The 24,360-nt window shown below is 43.2% G+C and overlaps 1 protein-coding gene across 1 annotated transcript in view; it reads right to left on the reverse strand.

The window, feature by feature from the left end:
• atp1a3a (ATPase Na+/K+ transporting subunit alpha 3a) overlaps positions 1–22,793 on the reverse strand; it is a 39,822-nt gene extending 17,029 nt beyond the window's left edge. Inside the window, exons 1-6 of the mRNA XM_034704644.1 lie at positions 22,637–22,793; positions 22,368–22,449; positions 3,505–3,618; positions 1,780–1,839; positions 1,366–1,569; positions 300–413 (exon numbers count right to left, since the gene is read on the reverse strand). Of these exons, the coding sequence (XP_034560535.1) occupies positions 300–413; positions 1,366–1,569; positions 1,780–1,839; positions 3,505–3,618; positions 22,368–22,373 (498 nt within the window). The 5' untranslated portion in view covers positions 22,374–22,449; positions 22,637–22,793. The remainder of the gene's footprint in view (positions 1–299; positions 414–1,365; positions 1,570–1,779; positions 1,840–3,504; positions 3,619–22,367; positions 22,450–22,636) is intronic.
• Between the last annotated feature and the right edge of the window lie 1,567 nt (positions 22,794–24,360).

A 24,360-nucleotide genomic window follows, 5' to 3' on the forward strand; every position in this document is an offset into this window, starting at 1 on the left:
CATACAAGAGACACTGCTCATCATTATCCAATGTGGCTTGAATGAGAATGTCAGACACTGAGCTGTAACCCCCCTAAGTTATCATGTCTGGTCTTATTTTGTCCTTCTGTGTGAAAAATGAAAAATAAAAAGTAAAGAAAAATTACCAAAACATTTTTTCAAACATACCTTTTAAAAATCATTTAAATGACTGCATCCCTCATAATACGTGATATTATTTTCCACCTTCTTTTTGTTAAATCTATTTCGGGCAGCACAAATAATCACTGTTCCCTGATGAACATTGAAGAGTCCAGTACCTGAGGGACCATGTTCTTGAAGGACTCCATGATCTTGGAGCTCTTGGCCTCCTGGAAGTAGGAGAAGCAGCCGGTGATGATGACGACGGCCGACAGCACGATACCCAGGTACAGCTGCAGAGAGGAGGTAAGAGAGGAACATGGGGCTTCCATTTTACACCTCTTTATCTCAAAGTGTGTCTTAAAGGAAAAAAAAATTAACCAGTAGAGACAAGAACTTCAACAGGAACTTCAAAGAAGCATGTGATGTAATGACGCTACTGTAGGAAGTTGCAGCTTCTGTTAAGTTTGAATCGTCGACACAATTCTCCGTCTGTCTTTGATTTCTTTCTGCAGCCGACGCTGGCATGTGGATTGATCTGGACTCATTCATCTGAAAGTTGCCCATCTGTCTTCTGTCTGCTCTGTCGGTGGTTTTATGACGCTGCTTGTGTGTCTACGATCTCACGTTTTAATGGATCCTAGCAGAAGGTCTTCAGCTCAGCCGGTTATCAGAGTGTCATTTACATTCTGGCAGTGCAGATAAGAGTCTTGACCCCCTAATGCTGACTCCTCACTGTCTTTGTTTCACCCCGAGTCATCCCTCAGTGGTCTGATCCAAGTCTCTCTTCATTCAGTGTGTGTCATGCCCGTTCAGCCTCAGTCCCAGGCTTTATGCTGCGCTCTGACCCGACATGAAACAGAGCTGACCCATGAACGCCCCCCTCTTGCCCTGCCATTATCGGCACCATGAGTCACTTACCCCCCGTGGCCCGCCGAAAAACAGATGTTAACAGGACGGTGTCTGTCTCACTAAAGACGGGTCAGCTGGTGTGAGTCGGACAAACCGCTGACACATCATTTATCGCTGACACAGCACAATCCCTGAGGAGTAGTGACTCAGCAGTGTGTGTGTTTTTTTGACTGATGTGCTGGAGGACAGAGAGCACACATGCATCAGCTGCAGCTCATCACTCTCTAAGTGTTTCCCCCCTCTGGTCCTTCATGATATCTGGCTGCTACACAAACAGTTGTAGGCTTAGGACTCATCATATCATCATCATCCATCCTACGACTTTCCACTCACGTTATCTCCGGCGGGCTCGTCCTCTGTAGCAGCCTGTATGGCGTAGGCCAGGAAGCAGAGGATGGCACCGATCCACAGCAGGATGGAGAAGCCACCGAACAGCTGGCGACAGAACTTGACCCACTCGGGGGTGGTGGGGGGCGGGGTCAGCGCGTTAGGGCCGTCCCTGGCCAGGTACTCTGCTGCCTTGGCATTGGTCAAACCCTGAGACAGATGGAAGGAGGAAGCAGGAGGCAAGAGCAGTGCAGAGGTTTAAGTTACAGTGAGGGAAGAAGGAAGAAAGGAGGCAGGAAAGGAAGGACAGAGAGTGAAAGGACGATTATTAAGGAAGTAAAGGGCTAATATGAGGAAGGAAGTGTTGTAAATCAGGCGTCACCATTTGATGAATCAGATCATATGTTGGTTTGAACTCACCTGGACGATGTCAGTGCTGTATTTACGGCAAACCTCCTCAACAGACATTTTGTGCTCCGTCTGCAAAATAAGAATAGAAAGTTAACTTACAAAACCTAGTATTCATATTTATTTAAGATCATTTTGAAGAGAAATTATGCACAAATTTGATTATGTCAAAAAACATTGACATCAACAGAATTCAGATATTTAGTATGTTGAAATATCCTCAGTTGCTGCTGTGTATTGACAATTTTTACTTTGTTCCTAGAGCTTTATTTGCTATCTATGGTAAAACTTTTGATCTTGGTCACTCTTCTTTTTTTGTTTTACTTTGTTTTATTACAATTTCAGGTTTACAGAAAGGAAAATAAAATAAAATAAAATAAAACAACACAAAACAAAAAACAACAACCCCCCCCCCCAAAAAATAAAATAAACTAAAACAAAATAAAACAAAACAAAACAAAATAAAATAAAATAAAATGAAATAAAATAAAACGAAATAAAATACAATAAAATAACATTGAGGTTGTTCCAGGCCATTCAATGGTACAAAACAGTATTATCTACACAGATGAAGGGTTACAAACTCTAGCGTATGAGTTGTATTTTTTCCAGTATTTAACACAGTCATCAGCTCTTAGTCTTAAGAAGGAGTTGAGTTTTTCTATGGAATACATTTCGTTGACAATTGCAGTCCAGTCCTTCTTTGTTGGTGGGTTTTTCTGCATCCACTTGTGTGTGATGGCTTTTTTGCATGCAGCCAAGAAGATTTTGGAAAGATACCTGTCCTGAGTCTTAAGACCATTCTGCATTTTGCCCAGGTATAATGTGACAAAGCAGGAAACAGCTTCAATTCTAAAAATGATCCTTATTTCTTTTGCCAGCTCTTGCCAGTAAGAATGGATTAGAGGGGCAGGCCCAAAATACATGAAATGATCTGCCATAGATGTACCACACTCCCTCCAACATGCATCAAGTCCCTGAGAAGCTTGTTGCTTGGTGGTCACTCTTCTTAAGAGATGGAGTCTCATCAGCCTGTTTTGGGTTTGGTTTATTATTCATGAAGGGCTAAAAGTTTTAAAAGTGAACCTCAAGATAACACATCCAGATTTTTTAGGTGAAAGTTTGATTATATTATCTTAAGAGAACAAATGCTTATATTTCTGGTTATCAGCATAATGTATCAGGAAGTATGTCTCTACACTGGTCAGTCTGGTCTGGAGCTCTTTGTCTCTCGAAATGCTCGAGATCAAAACAAGCCAAGAACACTTTTGAAGTCAAATATTCTGATACCATGTCAGGGATTCTTTCATTTCAAAAACATGGATTCATAATTTGCTAAACTGACAGCCGTGTGCAGTTTTAGCTACAACAAAGGGGATTTCCTGCGGGTTTGGCTCCCCGCCCCGTCCAAGAACAAATCCTTCCACAACAAGATTACAGTGCTCTGGCAGGAAACCTCAAACCTCAAACTGAACCACTTCTGTACAGCAGCTGCTCCCGAACGCCACGTCTCTGTTATCTCCTTTAAACTGGGAGATTATATCACAGCTGGATTGTTGCTCTCTGAATGCTGGAGGGATTCCAGGGTTCTCCGTCTCTGAGCTCCTCAGAGGGGACTTACCGGCTTTTTTACACCTGATTAGTTCAGCTTTGATGTTAAATGAGATCAGGGGGTATTTGTGTGTCACATCTGGCACACAAAGTGGGGTCAGAGGAAGCAGGATGCAGTGTACTCACGATGGGAACTTCCTTCTTGAGGTCATCCAGATCCTTGCCTCCCTTCTTCTTGGGTGACTCCTTCTCATCCTTGTCCTGCGTGGTGGCCACGCGGTAGCTGTCCGACCGTCCGTACTGCAACACACAGAGACCAGATCACTGAAACTGGGCCTGACATATTATTTAGATACCATTTAAACTTGGCGTCTGACTCTCATACACTCTTGCCTGAGTGACACTAAAAGAAGATTATATTTACAACGATAAAATCACATTAGTTCACACCAAAACACTTCAAACCGTGATGATCTGAGGAATAAAAGTAGTATCTAAAAGAAAATGCGATAAAGAATAAAGCACAAGAAGTCAAGGGAAGCCTAGAGAGCCTGACTTATAATGACATTAACAGTGGATGCATCATAAACACCCAAACTAAGACGGTATCCAATCCAGATCCGTGTCCCGTCCGTCTCCAATCAGTCACAGCACTGGATCTGATATGTTTCTATTCTAGTCAATGTGTTAACTTCCACTGGATCCACTCTGTTGCGTTCCGGCTGCGTCTCTGATCCGGCAGGTCGGAGCCCTCCGGATCAGATACAAAGGACTTCTATTTTCGCCGGATGCCAGAGCACGACGCATCAATCTCAACAGAGCAGATGGAGCAGGACAGGAAGTCAGGCACCAAAACAAAATGCAAACATCTGGTTGATTTTCAGAATAAAACACTCTGTGTTATCACCAGATCGTATTTCACTTAACTACAACAACAAACCGTCATGATGAGTGGAGCCAGGCCTGGAGTCAACAGGTCAGAGGTTTTCAGAGGACCAGAAAGACATCATGGAGGAGGAGAATCCTTGATTCATTAATTACAGCGGGAAAAATCTCAGTCACATGACTCCAGCTGTCCGGCGGTCCTGCTCCGTGGGTGTTGGCGGACGAGAGAGCACGGAGCCAGACCGCAGTGGATCAGATATGGATCTGGTGGACGTCCCGGGTTACAAGTTTGACATTAAACAGAGTTTTCATGTCATCCAGTCATTCCCGGTGATTGAAAGGATTTCAGTCATCACATGTCTGGATCTGAAGTTACCAGAGAAAGAAAACTCGGCTGAAGTTAGCAGCAGCTCAGGTCACAGCTGCCCGAGTCCTGCTGAAGAGGTTATTACTGTCAATGTAAATCTGCTGTATGAAGTGTTATGAGTTTAAACCATCAGGCCTGTCTGTTTTGGAGAGGAGACCTTTATTGATAATTCAACAGCCTCACTAAAGAGCCATTTTCCACCAAGGATTAAAAACACAAACCATTTTACGATCATCATGCTCGGTTGCCAACTTCCATTTTTCCCAATTAGCGGACTCCCCCGGTGTGGGAGGAGAACTTGACGCTTCCTGATTAGATCTGGCATCATTTCAGCACAGGCCTGTCTCAAGAGGTCCGCTTTAACTGCAGTTTACAGCGCTAATATTAAGGCTACTGCCTCTCAGACAACAGAAGACGCTAATGAGAGAAGAAGAAGTCGATTATAATAACCATCAGAGTGAAGGATCGGGGCAGAACACGACTCACACAGAGAGATGTGTTTCTGCACAGCCGACGAGATCTGACTTAAACAACGTGGAGCCATCTCTAAGAACTTGTAGTGGTGTGTTTGTGTGTAGACTTGGCTTGCTCATATGCTCCTGGGGGAATACTACCTTTTTCTCAAATAACCTAGTTTCCCAGCATGCACCATTCAACATCCTGAGGGTCTGTAGTGAAGCACTTAAATGTCAGCCGGCTGCTCGGCTTATTACTAGAGACCAAGACTCAGACGTTCAGCCCGGTGTTCAACATGTGGAGTTTTATGTAAAACAGTAAAGCCGAAGTGGATCCTTTTATTATCATTATCATTTTAAGTTATGTTTTGGGGGAATCCTTTTTCGGGCCTTTATTAGATAGGACAGCTGAAGAGGGACATGAAACGTGGAGAGTAAGAAGTGGGGGGAAAGACGTGCAGCAACAAATGGTCACGGCTGGGAGTCAAACCAGTGACCTCTATGGGGCGCACTTAGACCACCAGCACCCCACATTTAATTTTTAATTGCCATGGTTCCCTTAAAGGATTTTAAGTGAAATAAAAAACCCATTTCCATCCTTAAAGGTGACATATCACGCTTTTTTTCATCGATATATATTGGTCTAAGAGGTCCCCAAAACATGTCTTTAAAGTTTATGTTCAAAAAAACACTTTGAAATCAGATTTTGGCATGCCTGAAAAGCCCTCTTCTTCAGCCCTCCTCAGAACACTCTGTTTTCTCTCTGACCACGCCCCCTCAGGAAGTGGATGTGCCCTCAGCTCTCCAGCACGTTGATCTAATGTTTACATGTTCGCTGAATATACACGGCTGCTCAGAGATCACGTTACTTCAACCCTCTGAATCTGATCCAGAATCTGATCCTGACGGAGAGGCGCCTGCAGCAGGACCTTTCTGAAGGATTGGTCACAGATTTAGTGTTTCTTGTTGTTTTATTTGTCACTATGTCGACGTGTGTCTTGGTACACAGCTACGAACATGTAGCTATGTGGCTATGCTAACTAGCGCTAGCACTTTTCAATGAAAAATAAAAATCATCCACTAGATCTTCAAATCTGCAGACGTGGGGAGTAAAACTGACCTTTGTGTTTATTAAGACAGCCTACAACTAGCATGCCTTCCTCCTAAGCTCCTTGTTAGCACACATGTGCTGGGAATGAAAAACGGAGGGGGGATTCAGTATTATTTTATACAGTCTATGGGCTGAACAAGCTCCAAGCTCTGACTCCGTGACAGACCGGATATTGTTGTGACGTAACAAAATCTACACCTTTCTGAAATGGCTCGTTTCACACACATTTACAGAAAGGTGTAGAAATCAGAACAGTGGCAGAATGGATTTTTTCATTCTCGGGGGGTTTGTAGACATGCCAGGGACACATATTTCAGGTAGAGAACTGTTAAAAAGTCAATTTTGCATGATATGTCACCTTTAAGCTTCCAGAGAAATTTCAGACTGTGTGTATTTAATTTCCTGACTTACATTCACTGACTTTGTTGAACCTACACGAGTCAAGTGAGTGCCATAATTTAGAGCCAACACCACGCTGAGTGAAAGCTGCATAAAATACTAAAAACAGCAATTAGCTTTAAAAAATGTTGAGTCGTGACGGACAATTTTAGAGCATAGAGCTGACATGTTGATATTCAGAATGGAGCCTCAGCTGCTGACGCATGATTGGATGAATTTTAAAAGGCAAAAACACACTGAGAAAATTCACCACGTATTTATTGGGTTCAGGAAACAGGAGGGATAAAGTCAAGTATGAGTCACTGAATCAAGTCAGTGCTTGAGGTAGTCACACAAACAAATGTTGAGAAGTTGTTCAGCATACTAAATATTATAAGTTAGATCTAAACTCAGAGCTGACACTTCCTCTGAGTCTTAAGAGGAGTGTGGTGAAATATGTGAAAGCTTTCTACTCTCTGCAATCTGACTATGCATTTGTTTTCTCATCCTGATGTTCACATCTGTTTATCCCTTTATGAACATGTCCTGACATCTTCTGGGTAAACATGCATGATAAAAGGGGAGAGCAGACTTGGACTAAGGAGCTCTAATGTGGATGAGTCTAAGCTGAGAGGGTTTCTGATTTAATGGCTGTTTTACGCCGTCTACCTCTCTGAATGAGAAGCCAGCTAACTTTACCAAAACTACCTTTATACAGCTCTTTATACCTTTATACATGCAAACTTGTCATTCAATGATTTATGATAGGGATGTTGCAATTAGTTGTTTTGGCCTCTGATCCTGATCCAATTTTCGAATATTGAGGTACTAATGCTAAGCTACTTGCATATTTGGGTTCTGCTGCAAACTGTGCTCAGCTGATGTAAATGATCGGGGAGAAATACAGTTGTCTCACTCTGGTGTAGAATCACATGCACAACAGAATCCTATGTACATACACTGATGGAGAGAGGTCTGAGTGAGGGGGCTGCAAACACATGAGCAATGAGGGGTTTGGTGCTTTGCTCATGGACACATCGACAGTGCCCAGGAAGTGAACCTGCACATCTCCAGCTACCAACCAAGTATGACATGTGACCTTGTGTCCTGTGTTCACCTGCCAGAAGACGTTTAAGCTGACAGTCTGTGCAGAAATATAGAGTGGGAGCTTTGACGCTGCGGCTTCATGATGAAAAAGTGTTATTAGGATTTATTCGATAGTTTAAACTGTGATGCTTTCAGTGCATTAAGTATTGTATACAGTCTTCTCTGCACGTGTGAGCTCTGAAGCGCTCCCCTGTGAGTACTACCTGTATTTAGTCTGTGCAGTTGTGCACATGTGTTTGTCTTCTGCCCGACTGCAAACGTGAGCATTTATCCAGTCTCGTGATTTTTACAGTGTGTGCCTGTAATGCTGTATGTACTGAATGTTAATGTGTGTAAGTGTGCATGTGTGTGTGTGTAAGTGTGGCCATCTGTCTGGAGGTGCAGTTTTCCCCGGGCAGACGCGTCCAGTGGGCCATGAGATTACTGCTGTTTACTACACTGACAGATTAACCCACTGAACAGCAATAATCCCCCTCCATCACTCTCTCTCTCTCTCTCTGCCGCTCATCTTTTCAATCCCAGCCTTTCATTCATCCTCATTCATTCACTGACTCTACTGTACATCGAAAGACATCAACTACTCAACTCAACTAAATCTGAGCTACATTTAGAACTCCATTTGGCCTGACTGTGATTAGGTTTGAGGTGAAACTCTTGTTGTTTTGAGATATACATTGTGTGTACTCTGGTTTAACTTTTAGCTGTAAAGTGTCTGATTTGAATGCTGTCTTCTCATCATCAGATTACTTGGTGTCACTTGATGGAGAGTGTGAGGTAAGCTTGCATGATTGCTGATAAAGACCTTGAGGTAAAGACCAGTGACAACAAAATGACAAAGCAATTGTTTAACTGGGTCATCTGTTGGCTTAACACTGGGTTAATACTTATGCATCGAATCAACGCTGTAGGTCTGCGTAGCTCTTTTTTGACAAGGAAGCTTACGCGTGTAGCCCGACGTGCAGCTCCTCCAAAATGTAACTACGTGTCGAAACCAAGCAGCAACCTCCGGCCGCGAGAATTTAAGCCAATGCAGAAGTGTTAAAAACTGCAGTTCCTCAAGTGTCCACTAGAGCCGCTCTTTGCAGCAGAAATAAACATGTTTACAGCCTGGTACAAAAGACGAGTGTAGTCTGGATAGCTGATGCTCGATTGGAACACACTGTACGGAGGCTGAATTTTTCCATAACGCGGTAATTTCGAAGATATTAAACTTACGAGTTTTCCATTATGAGAGGCACAGCTGACTTGATTGACAGGCGGGAAAACTGTAGCTGTTGGCGAGGAGGCTCAAAGCCTGACAGAAGTTAGGTTGAGTTCAGCCTTTCCAATGTGGCTCCCACCGACGAATGGCTTCAAAGCAGCGCTTCAGAAACAGATTGGTGACATCACGGATACTACGTCCATTATAAATATAGTCTATGGTCGAAACGACGGGGACCGCAAGTCCTGCATTTGGTTTGCTGGACGGCATTGCACACTTCCAGAATCACCGCACATTGGTCGTACATTTCATCTCCTTTCTATTCTTTCATGTAATCATTACTGTTTGATAAAAAGTAACATGCATCAGCTCTAAATTAACATAATACGTTCTGAATTGCTTTGAAGCAGAAAACGTAGAGGGGACCGGAGACAGGCGACCTGACTATCATAGAGGCCACACTGCCCTCAAGTGTTTCAATGTAGTCGAAGTACGAAGTGCTCATGTCCGTGTCGGCTACTGCTGCGTAGGGTCAACGCAGAAGTAGAAACAAGGGTTTACTCATGCGCTCCATGCATTGAGGCTCCAGTCCTCCTTACAGCAGTTGCTGGTTCGGCTCCAGGCCATGACCCTTTACTGCGTGTCATCCCCTTCCCTCCACTCCCAACGTTTCCTGCCTCGACATATGCCCAAAACATGACAACATAAATACATTAAAAAAAAATGCAGTTTCAATTAGTGGTGCAACGGATCATCGTTGATCCGTGATCCGTACGGATGCCTCTCCACGGTTCACGGACGTGGTCCGCGGATCGGTTGATGAAAAAAGTTGCGCGTGTTCACGTGATGACCGCATGTTCAATCCACACTCACTCGTCAAACGCAGCTGTTGTCATGGCAAGTGGAGGAGCAGAGGGACTTGAAAAACCCCCTGCATCTTGTAAGTCACATGTATGGGGGCATTTTGGTTTCCCTGTGAAATACAGTGAATGCTTAATGTGCTTGAGCCACGTTATGAAACTCCGTTGCGCACCCACTAGACCAGAGGCCGTCTATACGCGGGCCGCGGGCCGCACCCGGCCGCCTATTTGTGGCCCCCGAACTGTTATTCCTGCAATCTGTGTTTTTGTCGGGTCACCGTGTGTTTACCGGGACTTGTCTCCATGTCAGATACGCAGACAGGCTGTTACTGGGTCACTTAGAGTTGAATGCTGAGAGTGAAATTTTTAACTTTCACTTTCGTTTCTGGAGCGGTTTGCATGTTGGCACTTTGCCAGCTGTAGGACCCTAGAATGCACCAAAACGGGGTTTTCACAGTTTGCAGCTCAAAGAAAAGTGGACGGTGAAAATCGGCAAATCTGCTCCTTCACTTGTCATGCCATGAAATGCAGTGAATGAGGCAGGACTGGGCCCACATATGGGGTGCTTTGCACAAGCTGTACATTTTGAGTTGAATCTTGTTTTTATTTGGGCAAAAGTTTACAAGGGTTTTACAAAATAAATGGAGGACAAAGTTATATTTGTCTTGTCTTAAAACCGTGATCCGATCCGAACCGTGAGTTTTTTGATCCGTTGCACCCCTAGTTTCAATGTTCTTGCACGCATCATGGAGACCTTATTATATGCCTTACTTCAGCTCCTCCTCCCTCTTCCCTTTCACTCATGTGTGCACACATCCATTCAAGTTGAAGTCTTCAGAGGTGACAAGGCCAACTCAAGCACATAAACAGACCCATCAGTGCTGCAGCATCAAATGAAGTGAGAAGTCATAGAGACCAAGACCAACACATCTGAACTATGTGCAGGCAAATACAATAAACACCAAGTATGTTTCACTGCACATGACACGCACTGAATATTTGAGCTCAAAGTGAAAGAAATTTGAGCGTGGTGAAATTCAGAAAATAAATGTGCTAATTATTGAGGGAAAGAATAATAAATGACTGGATGATGAAGTCATTTTCGACAAAAGATATCCCATCATATCCTGGTGTCCTCCGCTTTAACAGCGGTGGGTGTTAACGGACGAGAGAGAGCACAGAGCTGGACCGCAGTGGAAGTCCCGGATGAAGAGGTTTCAATAGCTTCCAGATGTTGTGTGCAACACTACAGGACAGATTGTTCAAGCTGAACATTTTCAAGTCTGGTTCTTTGTATCCTGCCTGACCTGCAGCTCAGGGTGCTGCAGCAGGTCTGCGGACGGCGGGGTGAGGTTTTCTCCAACAACCAGAAATCAAAGAGACAACAGTTTGATGCGTGTTTCTGATTTTGACTATGAAGAAACCAATGTAGGCTTTCTAAATGAACCACATTATTGATGTTAGACAGTGCCTTAAAGTGAGCTGTGATGAGATAAGATGCATCAGTTTTTCATCAAAGCAGCAGATGCGTTGAGCTGCTTTGTTCCCATACGATGACTCACAATCTAAGCAGCAAATGTTCGCTCTCACAGCAGCTCCACACGATAAGACTTGGCCTTATTTCAATCTAAACCTTATGATGTTCTAACAACTGATCCAGTGTTTGAATGAAAGATCTCACTGCCTCTTGAGGAGCTTCAGGGCTGTGGATGTGCCACAGTGGATCATCGTAGGCGCACACATAAAGAACTGGATTATCTTACAGATCAGCGGACTGGGCGACCTAGAAAATGCTGATGGACTGACTACACACACACTCGAAGGGGTCCTCCATCATGTATCCCTCCCCTCGCCCTCCCCCTTTGTTTAAATTCTCCTCCCTCAGTGCTGCCCATCTGCTTCTCTGCTCTCGTCTACTCTGATCTACTCGTCTGCACAGAGCTTTAATCAGGAGGAGACGGCCTGAGCGGGCTGCAGACGAAGAGGAGGATGATGATGATGATGATGATGATTAGTAAATGTATCTACAGACAATGGTCAATTAAAGCCAAAGCAGGATAAAGCTAGCACTAGTGATCTCATAATTCATATGATTACAACAGTTGTCCTTCACTGATCAACATCAATGTTAATCATAATATTTTCCACCAACTTGAACCTGGTTCTAGTTCCTGGCTGGTGCTCGTGCTGGTTCGGAGCTGGTTCAACTTGCAAACCAACTCAGCACCAGTTTGTTTTTCCAAAACCGCTTAAGCCCGTGGAAGAGCCATGTCATGACATCACTCCTACGTGACCGCTTTTCCCAGCAACACTTCCTCTCACAATATTAACAATGGCGGACAACGTAGCATGCTTGCTGGTGTTGCTCCTGGCTTTACGTAATCACAAGGTCCCGAAGAGAACTGATCCAACTTCACCAACACTTCTGTGCTACTCGTCGTGCTTTACATGGACGGCGACTTCACCCCTCTATACTGCTGTAAGCGGTTCGCGGTTCTCGACCAGTAAAGAGTTGGTGCTGGGGCAGTCGAAGTGCGCCAAAGAGGTCGCCGGTTCGACTCCCAGCCGCAACCATTTGCTGCAAGTCTTCCCCCACTCAACTCCCCCACATTTCCTGTCTATCTACAGCTGTACTATCAATGAGTATCAAGGAAAAATGCCCAAAAATATACCTTTAAGTCGAAACACAAAAAAATGGTTCTCAATTGAGCACCTGCTCTGTGATGTTAAACGTGACATATCACGCTTTTTTCATCAAAATATATTGGTCCTCAAAACATGTCTTTAAAGTTTATGCTCAAAAAAACACTTTGAAATCAGATTTTGGCATGCCTGAAAAGCCCTCTTTTTCAGCCCTGCTCAGAACGGTCTGTTTTCTCTCTGACCACGCCCCCTCAGGAAGTGGATATCCCCTCGGCTGTCCAACACGTTGATCTAATGTTTACATGTTGGCTGAATATACACGGCTGCTCACAGACCCGCGTTACTTCAACCCTCTGAATCTGATCCAGAATCTGATCCTGACGGAGAGGCCCCTCGAGCAGGACCTTTCTGAAGGATTGGTCACAGATTTAGTGTTTCTTGTTGTTTTATTTGTCAGTATGTCGACGTGTGTCTTGGTACACAGCTACCAACATGTAGCTATGTGGCTATGCTAACTAGCGCTAGCACTTTTCCATAAAAAATAAAAATCATCCACTAGATCTTCAAATCTGCAGACGTGGGGAGTAAAACCGACTTTTGTGTTTATTAAGACTACAACTAGCATGCCTCCCTCCTAAGCTCCTTGTTAGCACACATGTGTGAAGGTAATGAAAAATGGAGGAGGGGTTGAGTTGTATTTTATACAGTCTATGGGCTGAACAAGCTCTGAGCTCTGACTCCGTGACAGATTGGATAATGTTGTGACGTATGAAAAACACGGAAGTCTGAAACGGCTCGTTTCACACACATTTACAGAAAGGTGGAGAAATCAGAACAGGGGCAGAATGGATTTTTTTCATTTTCGGGGGGTTTGTAGACATGCCAGGGACACATATTTCAGGTAGAGAACCATTAAAAAGTCCATTTTGTATGATATGTCACCTTTAAGTCAGCTTGTTTCTGGGAGCCCGGTTTCTTTTGAAGCTAGGATTCCTTTCCAGTTCTGGTTCATTGTTTATGAAGATTTTAGCTTTTTAATCTCCCTGTCTCCAAATCTACTAAAATAAGTATAAGCATAAATACAAGCTGGCCAAACTAACACATTAAGCAATTTCTGTCATTTTCAGGTTTTAAGTCAGTGTCTCAATGCTCCTCAGGCGACACAGGACCTCCAGTGAGAGGGTTGCTAACTTAACTGCTACTTACATCCATATAACTGATGTCATGGTTCTGATTTCTTGTGAAAAATGTCCTAATCTTGGAGAATTTACATCCTTCAGATCCACTTGTTTTATTCCATTACTTATGAAATACACCTTCACATTGGAAAGTGGGTGTGCATTCCTGCTTGTGCCGCACGTGAGCAGAAGGTGCAGACTTGATGGCTGCTGTATTTCTGCTGTGTGATAGGTTGTTTGATCGAACCATATTAGGGGAAATGATAGAAGTTTATCATCTTTATCAACCCCACCTTTCACCCATCCTTGTTTAACACATTTGTCTGACTGCTGTTATTTGATGCTGTAACACATTCACACAGAGTGTTGTCAGACTCCAGGTTTTGAGTTTCTCTCCACCATTAAGCCGTGTGTCACCTCCTGTGTGTCAGCATGTCTGAGAATAGAAAATGGCAGTGTTGGACAGAATCCGATTGACAGCGTCTACCTCCAATGGATGGATGAGGGATGTGAGGTTTCCTAGCAACACCCAATCCGCTGGGTCCATCTATGTAATTGTCGAGGAAGCGAAGGAAGAAGGGAGGGAGGGGGGGAAGAGAAATTTTTCAATGAAGCACTTGATGTGATGGTGTGTTATGTAATACTCTGTAGGGTGCAACAGTTGTCAGCCTGTTATCCTCAGCAAACAGGAAGTGATGTCAGAACAACCTCACGGGAAACGCCCAAAGCAGTGAACAGTTTAACATTGGAAAACAGTGAAGAGTGGTTTGCAGTATGGATCTACACTGTTAGACACACACTCACATACATGTGGAAAATATTACGGGGACTCTAGACTCGGTATTGATGAACTAATGATGAACTATTGACTGAAACAATTATGCAACAGAGTCCATGACCACGAGAACATGCATGTTGTAACGACTTTACAAACTACATTGAACCATGTGTTGCAGTACAAACAATCAGAGCCTGACATTAAAGGTGACATATCATGCAAAATCTGAAATATGTGTCCCTGGCATGTCTACAAACCCCCCGAAAATGAAAAGAATCCATTCTGCCCCTGTTCTGATTTTTCCACCTTTCTGTAAATGTGTGCTGAAACCAGCCGTTTCAATTTTCAGTGTTTTTCATACGTCACAACATCCGGTCTGTAACGGAAGTCAGAGCTCTGAGCTTGTTCAGCCCATAGACTGTATAAAATACAACTCAACCCCTCCTCTGTTTTTCATTACCTGCACACATGTGTGCTAACAAGGAGCTTAGGAGGGAGGCATGCTAGATGTAGGCTGTCTTCATAAACACAAAGGTCGGCTTTACTCCCCACGTCTGCAGATTTGAAGATCTAGTGGATGATTTTTATTTTTCCTGGAAAAGTGCTAGCGCTAGTTAGCATAGCCACATAGCTACATGTTAGTAGCTGTGTACCAAGACACACGTTGACATACTGACAAATAAAACAACAAGAAACACTAAATCTGTGACCAATCCTTCAGAAAGGTCCTGCTGCAGGCGCCTCTCCGTCAGGATCAGATTCTGGATCAGATTCAGAGGGTTGAAGTAACGCGGGTCTGTGAGCAGCCTTGTCTATGCAGCCAACATGTAAACATTAGATCAACATGCTGGAGAGCCGAGGGCACATCCACTTCCTGAGGGGGCGTGGTCAGAGAGCTCATTCTCATTTAAAGACACAGACATAGAAAACAGCCTGTTCTGAGCAGGGCTGAAAAAGAGGGGTTTACAGGCAGACCAAAATCTGATTTCAAAGTGTTTTTTTGAGCATAAACTTCAAAGACATGTTTTGGGGACCTCTTAGACCAATATATTTTGATGAAAAAGAGCGTAATATGTCACCTTTAACACCCACAAATTATTGTCTTTTAGTTTCTTTCCTATTTATAAAGCACTTTGTAACCCTGCATTGAAAAGTGCTATATTAACTAAGACCAGCTAGCATCGTTCTAAAGCTCTCATATAATCACTTTAACGTGGTCTGCTGTATGAGCGACACTGACAGCTGATGGGTGAGATGATTCGCCAATCCCTGATCAATTAACAAATGTCCAGGTCGGCTCCGAGGCAAGCTGATATCAGGATCGGGACATCCCTGATAGAAACCACCTCTGAGCTCCTGTGAGAGTCTTCAGCTGGTGATGAAACCGAATGAAATGAACACTGATGCCTTTAAATGAATTACAGAAGCTAACTAAATCATCAGATAGAGAGTCTAAAGTCCAGCCCTCGTTTAAAACCATGAAGATCTACCCCATCTCTTGAATGACAAATCCAACTATTGTTCAATGTAATTTTATGCAGTGACTTGAAATGATTTTGTTCTCTGCCTCTGAATTCCTCAGAGCTGCGTACATATTACCACAGGAGCAGCATTTATCCAGGCCCCCACTGATCCAGTTTATGTCATCTCACTGAAGCGTTCTTCATAGACCGGAGCCTCGGGCTGTTTCACTCTCTTATTGATTTGATAAGTTGGTGGGCAGGAGGTCTCCCCTGTAGTGAAATACTGTACTGTGGCGTAACAATGAATCTGACTGGTTTAATCAGCACAAAGAGATGTTTTATTTCTAATTCAACTTCTGAATCTCCTGTCTTAATAGATTTACAACTCACAAACGATGAGACTCAAAGCTACACTCACTTCATAACGCACAATGAACGAATCAAACAGTGACTCACCTTAGTGCTCATTCATGTAGCACAGGGAATTGATTTGAAGTCATTAGGGGCGATCAGTGAGTCTATTCTGACTGTCGCTGTACATCCAGTGAATTTTAAGTCTGTGATTCTGATTGCAAAGGTTAGAGTGTTTATGAGGAGGAATGTGAGACCAAACATGAGGTGCTGTAGGGCTGCAGACTACTTGGGCACAAAGTGACACAAACTGCGCACAAAGTTAGGAGAGCTGTACGACAGAGAACAGAAACATGTTGAAAAATGACACTCAAAAGACGAGGGGTGTCCCCATCTTAACTATCGGATCGGAGCCGATCTGGATGTTTTTTAATTGATCGGTGATCGTCATTTGAACCAATCATCTCATCCGATTGTTTACGTCCGCTGTCACTGAACACAATGTCAGTCCCTCCAGGAAGTTGCGATTTCGCGATCGCAACTATCAACGCAAATTCAACCAATCAGCGCGATTTTTTCACGGCCTTGCAATTTTATACAATCACCGCAACTTTCCCGCAAATTTGACCAATTACCTTAACCTCAGCCCCTGTTAGTCATCGGTTTTGTCATCAATTTCACTTCCTTAAACGTAAGTCCTCACTTGATCGGCACTTTTGAACAGCAAAACATGCACAGAGAACGGGTAAAGAGAGGGGACAGCAGGCAGGACAAGTGACGATGACAACGTTATTATTTATAGATTGAGGTGCTCAGTGTTAGCTTGGTCACCTACCTGCAGCAAGTGTGCTTTATGAACCAGCTCTCCCTCCTCCATGCATCTGTCTCATCTTCATTGATGATTTTACCCCCGGTGTGTGTTAGTGACACAGACACATCCACGGGGCGTCTGTTTACTATTTAAGGTACTACTATTTGAGGTTTGACATTGTTGCCGCCATTACCGTAAAAAGCTCTGCGTCTACAGCTTGATTTATTCTAGTTTGGTGAAACATCAGACACATTTAGTAAGTTTTGATCAACTCCTTGTAGTCAAAGATGCAGATTAATTTCAGGCATTTTTCTGTGAATCAAGAGAATCAAAATACAGTCACAGTGGTCACATCAAGAATGTTTTCTAAAAACAACTTTAATTTAGCATATTTACTTGCCCCTGAGATGTTATTGGGGGGAAAAAGCAAAAAAAAAAATCGCAACTTTCACCGCAATTTTTTCAAAAAGCTGCCGCAAAATCAGGCTTTTTGGGCCGCAACAATCACAAAAAAATCCCGCGAAATCCTGGAGGGACTGCAATGTGAAGCTGAGTGTAAGTGAGCGTTCTGAGTTTGCTTAACTGCGTATTCATGAGAAAATAATAAATGGGACATTGATGTAGAACTCAAGCCATGATTTAAGCGTTATTGTAGAGCTCACATGAGAACCGCTCGACCAAGCGTGTTGGATACAACCCTGGTGGTGAGGCTTTCAGCAGTGTGTCTGCCCCCTGGTGGCTGGCTGCAGTATAGGTCAAAAAATCCGTCTGGGGGAGCAGTCAAACTTTAAAAAATAAATACACGTCGTACGAATGTTTCTCACATCCGTATGCTGTGGTGATATGTAGTTAGTATTTGAATGTTTTGTGTTCAAGGCCTCTTTTTACCTGAAAAGTTTCTTTTTCGTTAGTTATTAGAGTTTAAAAAACGGGGTTTTACTTCCTGTTTCCTTTGATTCACAGCCCCCGTAGAGGGAAACTTCAAAGGACACACAGCGTCTTATGACGCTACGCTGTAGGGCGGAGCTTATTACAGTGGCTTCGCAGGCTCTGGCTGCACAATGGCGGCGCCCAGGAGAGGGATTTTTTGGCTTCAGAACCGTACAACAGGAAGAGGTGGAGCAACGCTGTCCATTTTTATTTACAGTCTCTGCACTAGACACATTACAGATTTCATCTGCTCTACGCAACCTACAGTAAAGGCCAAATTCAAGCAGATCTGTCTCTGGTCCGTCTCCGATTTATTTCTATTCTAGTCAAACTGTTAACCCCCACTGGAACTTCGTTGGGTTCCGGCTGCGTCTCTGATCCAGCAGGTCCGAGCCCTCCGGATCAGATACGCAAGACTTCTATTTTTGCCGGATGCCGGGGCACGACGCATCAATCTCAACAGAGCAGATGGAGCGGGACAGGAAGTCAGGCACCAAAACAAAATGAAAACATCCAGTTAATTTTCAGAATAAAACACTCTGTGTACAAAATGTCATTTAGAGCAAAGCCAGGCCTGGAGTCAACAAGTCAGAGGTTTTCAGAGGACCATAAAGACAACATGGATGAGGACAGGAGGAGGAGAATCCTTGATTCAGTGATTGCCATGAAAACCTCGGTCACATGACTCCAGATATCCGGCGGTCCTGCTCCGTGCTGCGTTCTGAAAATGCAACCGGTGGGTATTGGCGGACGAGAGAGCATGGAGCCAGACACAGATCTGGTGGAAGTCCTGTGTCACTCTCCAGGGACATATGGTTCAAAAAGGCGAACACATAAACCAAACACAGGACAGTCTGTTACATTAGCATCCTCGTGCTGCTGCCGTTCTCTATACCGGCATGCCACTAAGTAGATAGTGGCATGCAACCGGGCGTGTTTGGATCTCGCTGTCACTCCCATATTTACATTCTCTGTCTTCACAGCCGGATGCTGCCTTCATGAATCACGCACTGTCTCATGAAATAAACATGAGACATGTTTGTTATTTTTTAAATTACTTATTTGTGTTAGAGGGCAAAAAACTGTGTGCAGCTCAACTCTCTGATCTCTTGTGCAACTATTATCTAGGCAAACACATGTATTGGATGGGGACTCGGTATCAGGATCGGGACAGCCCTACAATAGACTAAGAATACTACCTAGTTCAAAGTAGGTTTAGTCCTCAAGGAGCTGCCTTTCTCTCTCTCTCTCTCTCTCTCTCTCTCTCTCTCTCTCTCTCTCTCTCTCTCTCTCTCTCTCACACACACACACACGCACACATCAACATATCATAAACAGTGACAAACTACACATCATCCATCCCCACAGCAATCGGCTCTGTGAAGCTAATACACCAAAGTGCATTGTAGGATATCAGAGGAGGCATTCATTCTCATGTATCTCTTCCACATCTCACATCTTCATCTCCATTCCTCTCATCAAGCGACATCCTTCATCTCTGACATCACTCCACATGAGCAGCATCCCTTCACTCCTTCATCTTTCCCAAACGCACCCATCTCAAGGTGACTAACTCTCTCTCTCTCTCACGCTCTATTACTCCTTCTCTCTCTCCATCATTCTCCATCTTCCCTCGTTTCATCTCCTCCTTCCATCCTTTCATTCACCGTCCTGCAGCAACCGCCCCGATTAATCAATCAATCGGGGCCGGATCAAACGGCCCCAGTTGCTTTGTCAACTGAACTTCCCTCGTGTGGTCTCCCTCCCCCTCTTCACCCAAATACCCTCTCTCATTCCACTTCCACCCCTCCAATCGGCGAATCCCAGCCCTAATGTGGGAGTTTCCACTTCTACACACACGCCACTCTTTGACGCTGTGCTTCAGAGTGGTTTCCCCCTCAGGCGATCGAGTGCACGGCATCACAAAGTGTGACAGAGCAGCACCATTTCAAACCCCGGATATGGAGCAGAGGCAGAAACCCCTGCCCATCATGCTCCATTAGCAGTGATGCACCGTGACACTGAGAAATTGAGCTGTTAGTTATCATCTACACCCTCCACACACCACGACAAAGGCTGCAACTCAAAGGGTAAATACATTACTCCATAAAGCAATGTTACAACCCACCACTGAGTATACATGCTGGATCAAACTACAGGGAGCTATGAGGGACTTTTCAGCAACAATGACATCATTGAGTCTAATTCTAGTTGCTGGAACAGGATGTCCTTCATGACCCGGCACATCAGGGAGGTTTCCAGAGGCTGCTGGTGTAAAACGAGACGATGGAGGGGTTGGATGTGTCTACATTTGTGGAGAGCACCTTCCTCTGGGACCCTTCCACAAACATAAATACAGGGAGCTGGATCGATGCTGAAGAACCATTTTGTGTGCCCAGTTGGTACCCAGACTTACAGCCCGCTTCTGCATCCTCACTAAACCCAGCAAGTCAGGGCACACAAACACATCTCTCACTTTTTTTGGATTAATAAAAATGCATGAAATGGAAGGAAGAGAAAATGAGGAAGACTCAGCATGCTTTTCGTTTCCCAGCCCACGCCCACTGCTGGTTTTGATTTTCCACTTTGCAGCCTCATGTTCCAAAATTTGAAATGCACGACTCCATAGAGGCTCTTGCTTAGAGCTCAAACACACACATGCATGCATTTGTAGTCACCTATTTGACGATTTGCATGCAGTTCGATTTAGTACAAGCAGGTTGCTGTGCATAATTGCGTGTTTCACCTGCACATTCTGCACAATCCATTCCCTCTCTGACAGGACTCCTCCATGATATCATGCAGTCTGGCTAATCGTGTGCTCAAGAGCTGTGAATTCCCCTCAATCGCCTGCTGCCAGATGTTCAGTCGGTGTAATCTCGCTTTTTGGAACCGCTGGACGAAGCGGCACGTTCTTCTGCACCTCCGTCACAAACACATTCTCCAACCAGTGGCGGAGCCAGGGGGTGACCAGGGGTGGCCATGGACACCTCTGAAAACTGATTGGCCACCCTGAAGTTCTTAAACATGATTGGCTATTTGCCATGTCAGAGGCATTACTTATATTGAAATCTGTTATTGTGTTGTTGTGTTTCAACAAGCTGCAGAGACAGTAGTTTCTTTGCATTTGAATATTATTTTTGTTGATGATTTGATTTTGGACAATCATCTTCATTTTGAGCTCTTAAAGAGTTCAGCACATTTAAATGTTGATACTCTGTCGAGTTACATTTTTAATCTTAAAGCTCCTGTGAGGAACTTTCTGTTTGTGTTGACTTTGGCGCCCCCCTGTGGACTAAGTGATCTTGCTTATTTTGTCCGGTACATGTGTAAATTATGTTATCTCCTCCCGCTTTCAACAAACAGTCAACTATTTCACTCATTAAGAACATTTACCGCAGAAAAAGGGTTTTTCTTTGATGCGCTGTCAATCACCTCATCTGACACCTACCCCCTCACAGCGATTTCAGGCTTTAAAATAACAAAACAGAAATGATCAATTCCTTTTCTAACAATCTTGTTTGCTTTTCTAGGTCATAAAAAGGCATCACTGTTAATTTCAGTCCATTTCATGACCACTTAAAAACTCCTCACAGGAGCTTTAACATTAGAAATCTACAAATTTGTAACATTTGTTAAATTATTCTATGAAAAGAAGTTAAAGTAGATGTGATTATTGGAGGTAACTAGGTTTGGGGTAAGCCCCTAATGTTTTCCACGCCTGCCCACCCCTTAACAGTCAGTGCCCCTGTTTGGCCACCCAGGTCAAAACTGTCTGGCTCCACCACTGGCTCCAACCCTATCAAAAACCTATCAAAACATGCGTGTTTATTTCACATTGCATTGCCAGATCGATTCTTAGGCAGCTTAAGAAGAAGACAATTAATGTGTATAGCTGTAATGGTCAGGAATCCACCTGTAAGGATGTCAAATGATCACCCATGTCTGTAAAGTCGTTATAATTGATGCTGTGACTGTGATTGTGCACTCCATATCGTCTCATCCTTCGAGGAAAATTAAGATTTTGCAATTTGAAGGAGTGTTTTTTTTGCACAGCAACACTGTGTGTGATATTTATGTTGTGGTTTAGAGCTCTTAAAAAGGGGATGGAGGCTGAAATACTACGTGAGGCGCGTTATTGTGGCGCGTAACCACCCTGGATGAGTCTAATGTGGCGCGTGTTCCTCCCAAAAAGGCACTTTACATCCCTTATATTATCATTTCGTCTGTTTCAACATTTTGCATGTTGATTTAGTGTAGTAAGTCATTCATGATGTAGAGAAAGTAGATCCATTTGATAGGCGGTGATAATGCATGCAACAATGCGGATTAATATTTATGCCACACGTTTCCACAAAGACCTAGTTTCAGCAAAGAGGGGATAACACAATGGTGAATGAGATTTGACTTCCTACCTGTGTCTCTATTCACCTCAATGGAAACGAATCATTGATTAAAACGCCACCAGCTCCATTCACTGTAACAGAGCTGTCACTTACAACCAACAAGTAAAGTAAAAGCAGCTCTTTACCCCCATTTTGGTGCTGTCAGACGGCTCCCCTCACAGGATGGATCTGATGGAGGCTGGTGAAAGCAGGGACACGGGTCCGACTCTGTTGATAAAGTGAGGGAAAAAATGTCTCCTTTCAGTTCAACAGATATCACTTAGACGAGAAAAATCAACAAAAATCAACAAAAATATGTTTGTTTTTTTACACAGGAAGCGTCATATGATAACTTTACAACACTAATTAAATAGAAAGCTGAAAATATGCGAGTAAAAGTCAAAAAATGTTTTACTTTAATGGTTAAAATGTTAAAATATTTGGCAGCGCGTGGATGATTCCTCTCCGACCGTCTCCCCAAATGATACCGGTGGAAAGTAGACCCGGAGAGCAGGCTTCTTCTGTGGAGGCTGTATCCCTCCGCCCCTCTCCCCCAGTCTGCCCAGTCTGCCGCTTCACGAGGCGTTCCCTCTGTGTGTCACTCCGCTGACGAGACATCAAACCAGTATGTTTATTATGATGGAGGGAAACACGATAACACAGGCTCTACTTGTTAAGAAATGACAGCATCAAGTTAAATTTACATGTGGTCAGAGACAAGAAATATTAAAAAATACTGAAAGAGGTGAGAGGTATATTTATTATATTAAAATAAATATTAAAAACGTAATATAAAGGGTATTTTACAAGTTTAATCACTGATCCAAATGGCATAATAAATATATATATATATACATATAGTATGCATAAAAGGACATTAAAATAGCTTTTTTTTTGCAATCAATTGTTTTCTATTTCAAAGAGAAGAGCATGACATACTGTATTTCAAAGACAGTACAACAGGTTGTAGGCATTTCTCTTTAAATTAAAATAGCTTTTTTAAAATGTAATTCTTGGTATGTATTTATGTGAAAAAGTGTGAAAGTTACTTGTTCATAAACGACAGCATTATTATTTTAATTATTATTTTAATCATTGCTTTAACATTTATTTATCTCATATGATTATTTTTTTATCTATTTATTTCTTGTATTCTTCTGATCTTGGTGAGTTGAGTTGAGTTGAGTTGATTTGAGCATCAAAGTAAAATTACATGTGGTCAGAGACATGATTATATTAAAATAAATATTAAAAAAGTAATATAAAGGGTGTTTTACAAGTTTTGTCACTGATCCAAATGGGGAAAAAAACAACGCATTACATACAACTACCTGTTGTAGTAAGACCACTGACGAAGTTATTGCACTGCAAAGTTAGGATCTATAAGTGTTTGATGCCCCTGTTCAGGTGGTTAAACAGCCCAGTTCACAACCAAAAAACTATGGGAGTAAAACAAAAAGTTTTAGAGGATAGAAGTATCGCCAGAATGTTTTTTTTTAATCTTGTTTTTTGGGGTGTAGGCGAGTGAATCAGTCGTTGCGCTGATCCAACACATAAACCAATTCACCCCATCTAATTAAGAGTTTTTAGGTGGCTTATAGAATGACAATAACAAAAACACACACAATAAAAAACAGTGTACTGCTAGAGGAGAGTGGACTGTAGTTAAAGCTAGGAAAATGTCAGAAATCAGATGAAATCAATGCATCATCAAGACTAGGCATTGATACTTTTCTGCTCAGATATAACTGACACCAATCTCTACGTACATTTATCAAAGATCACATTAGAAATCAGGAAATGAAACGAATCCTTTTCGCTCTGCTGGCAGCAGCTGTTCAGTCTGCAGTGTTTCTGTTGCTGCAAGAAAGACGTGAACAAAATGCACATCTGCATCATCAGCGGCATCTGGGGAGCAAGACTAGCACAAACAGACAGCAGGACACAGCCTCCATTAGTCTGTCGCCATTTTTTGAACAGATGTGAGCATCAGCAGAGCTCACAAAAACATGGGATTGTTTAAAAGTTGTGCCGACGGTTAAGAGAAAGGAGAGCAGGAATGATGAGGAGATTAGAGAGCTGGGAATAACCACAGCGAAAATAACAAAAGAAGAGAGGAATAGAAGGAGGCACAAGAGG

This window comes from Notolabrus celidotus, chromosome 16 (genome assembly GCF_009762535.1).
Source record: "Notolabrus celidotus isolate fNotCel1 chromosome 16, fNotCel1.pri, whole genome shotgun sequence".
Classification (NCBI taxonomy): Eukaryota; Metazoa; Chordata; class Actinopteri; order Labriformes; family Labridae; genus Notolabrus; species Notolabrus celidotus.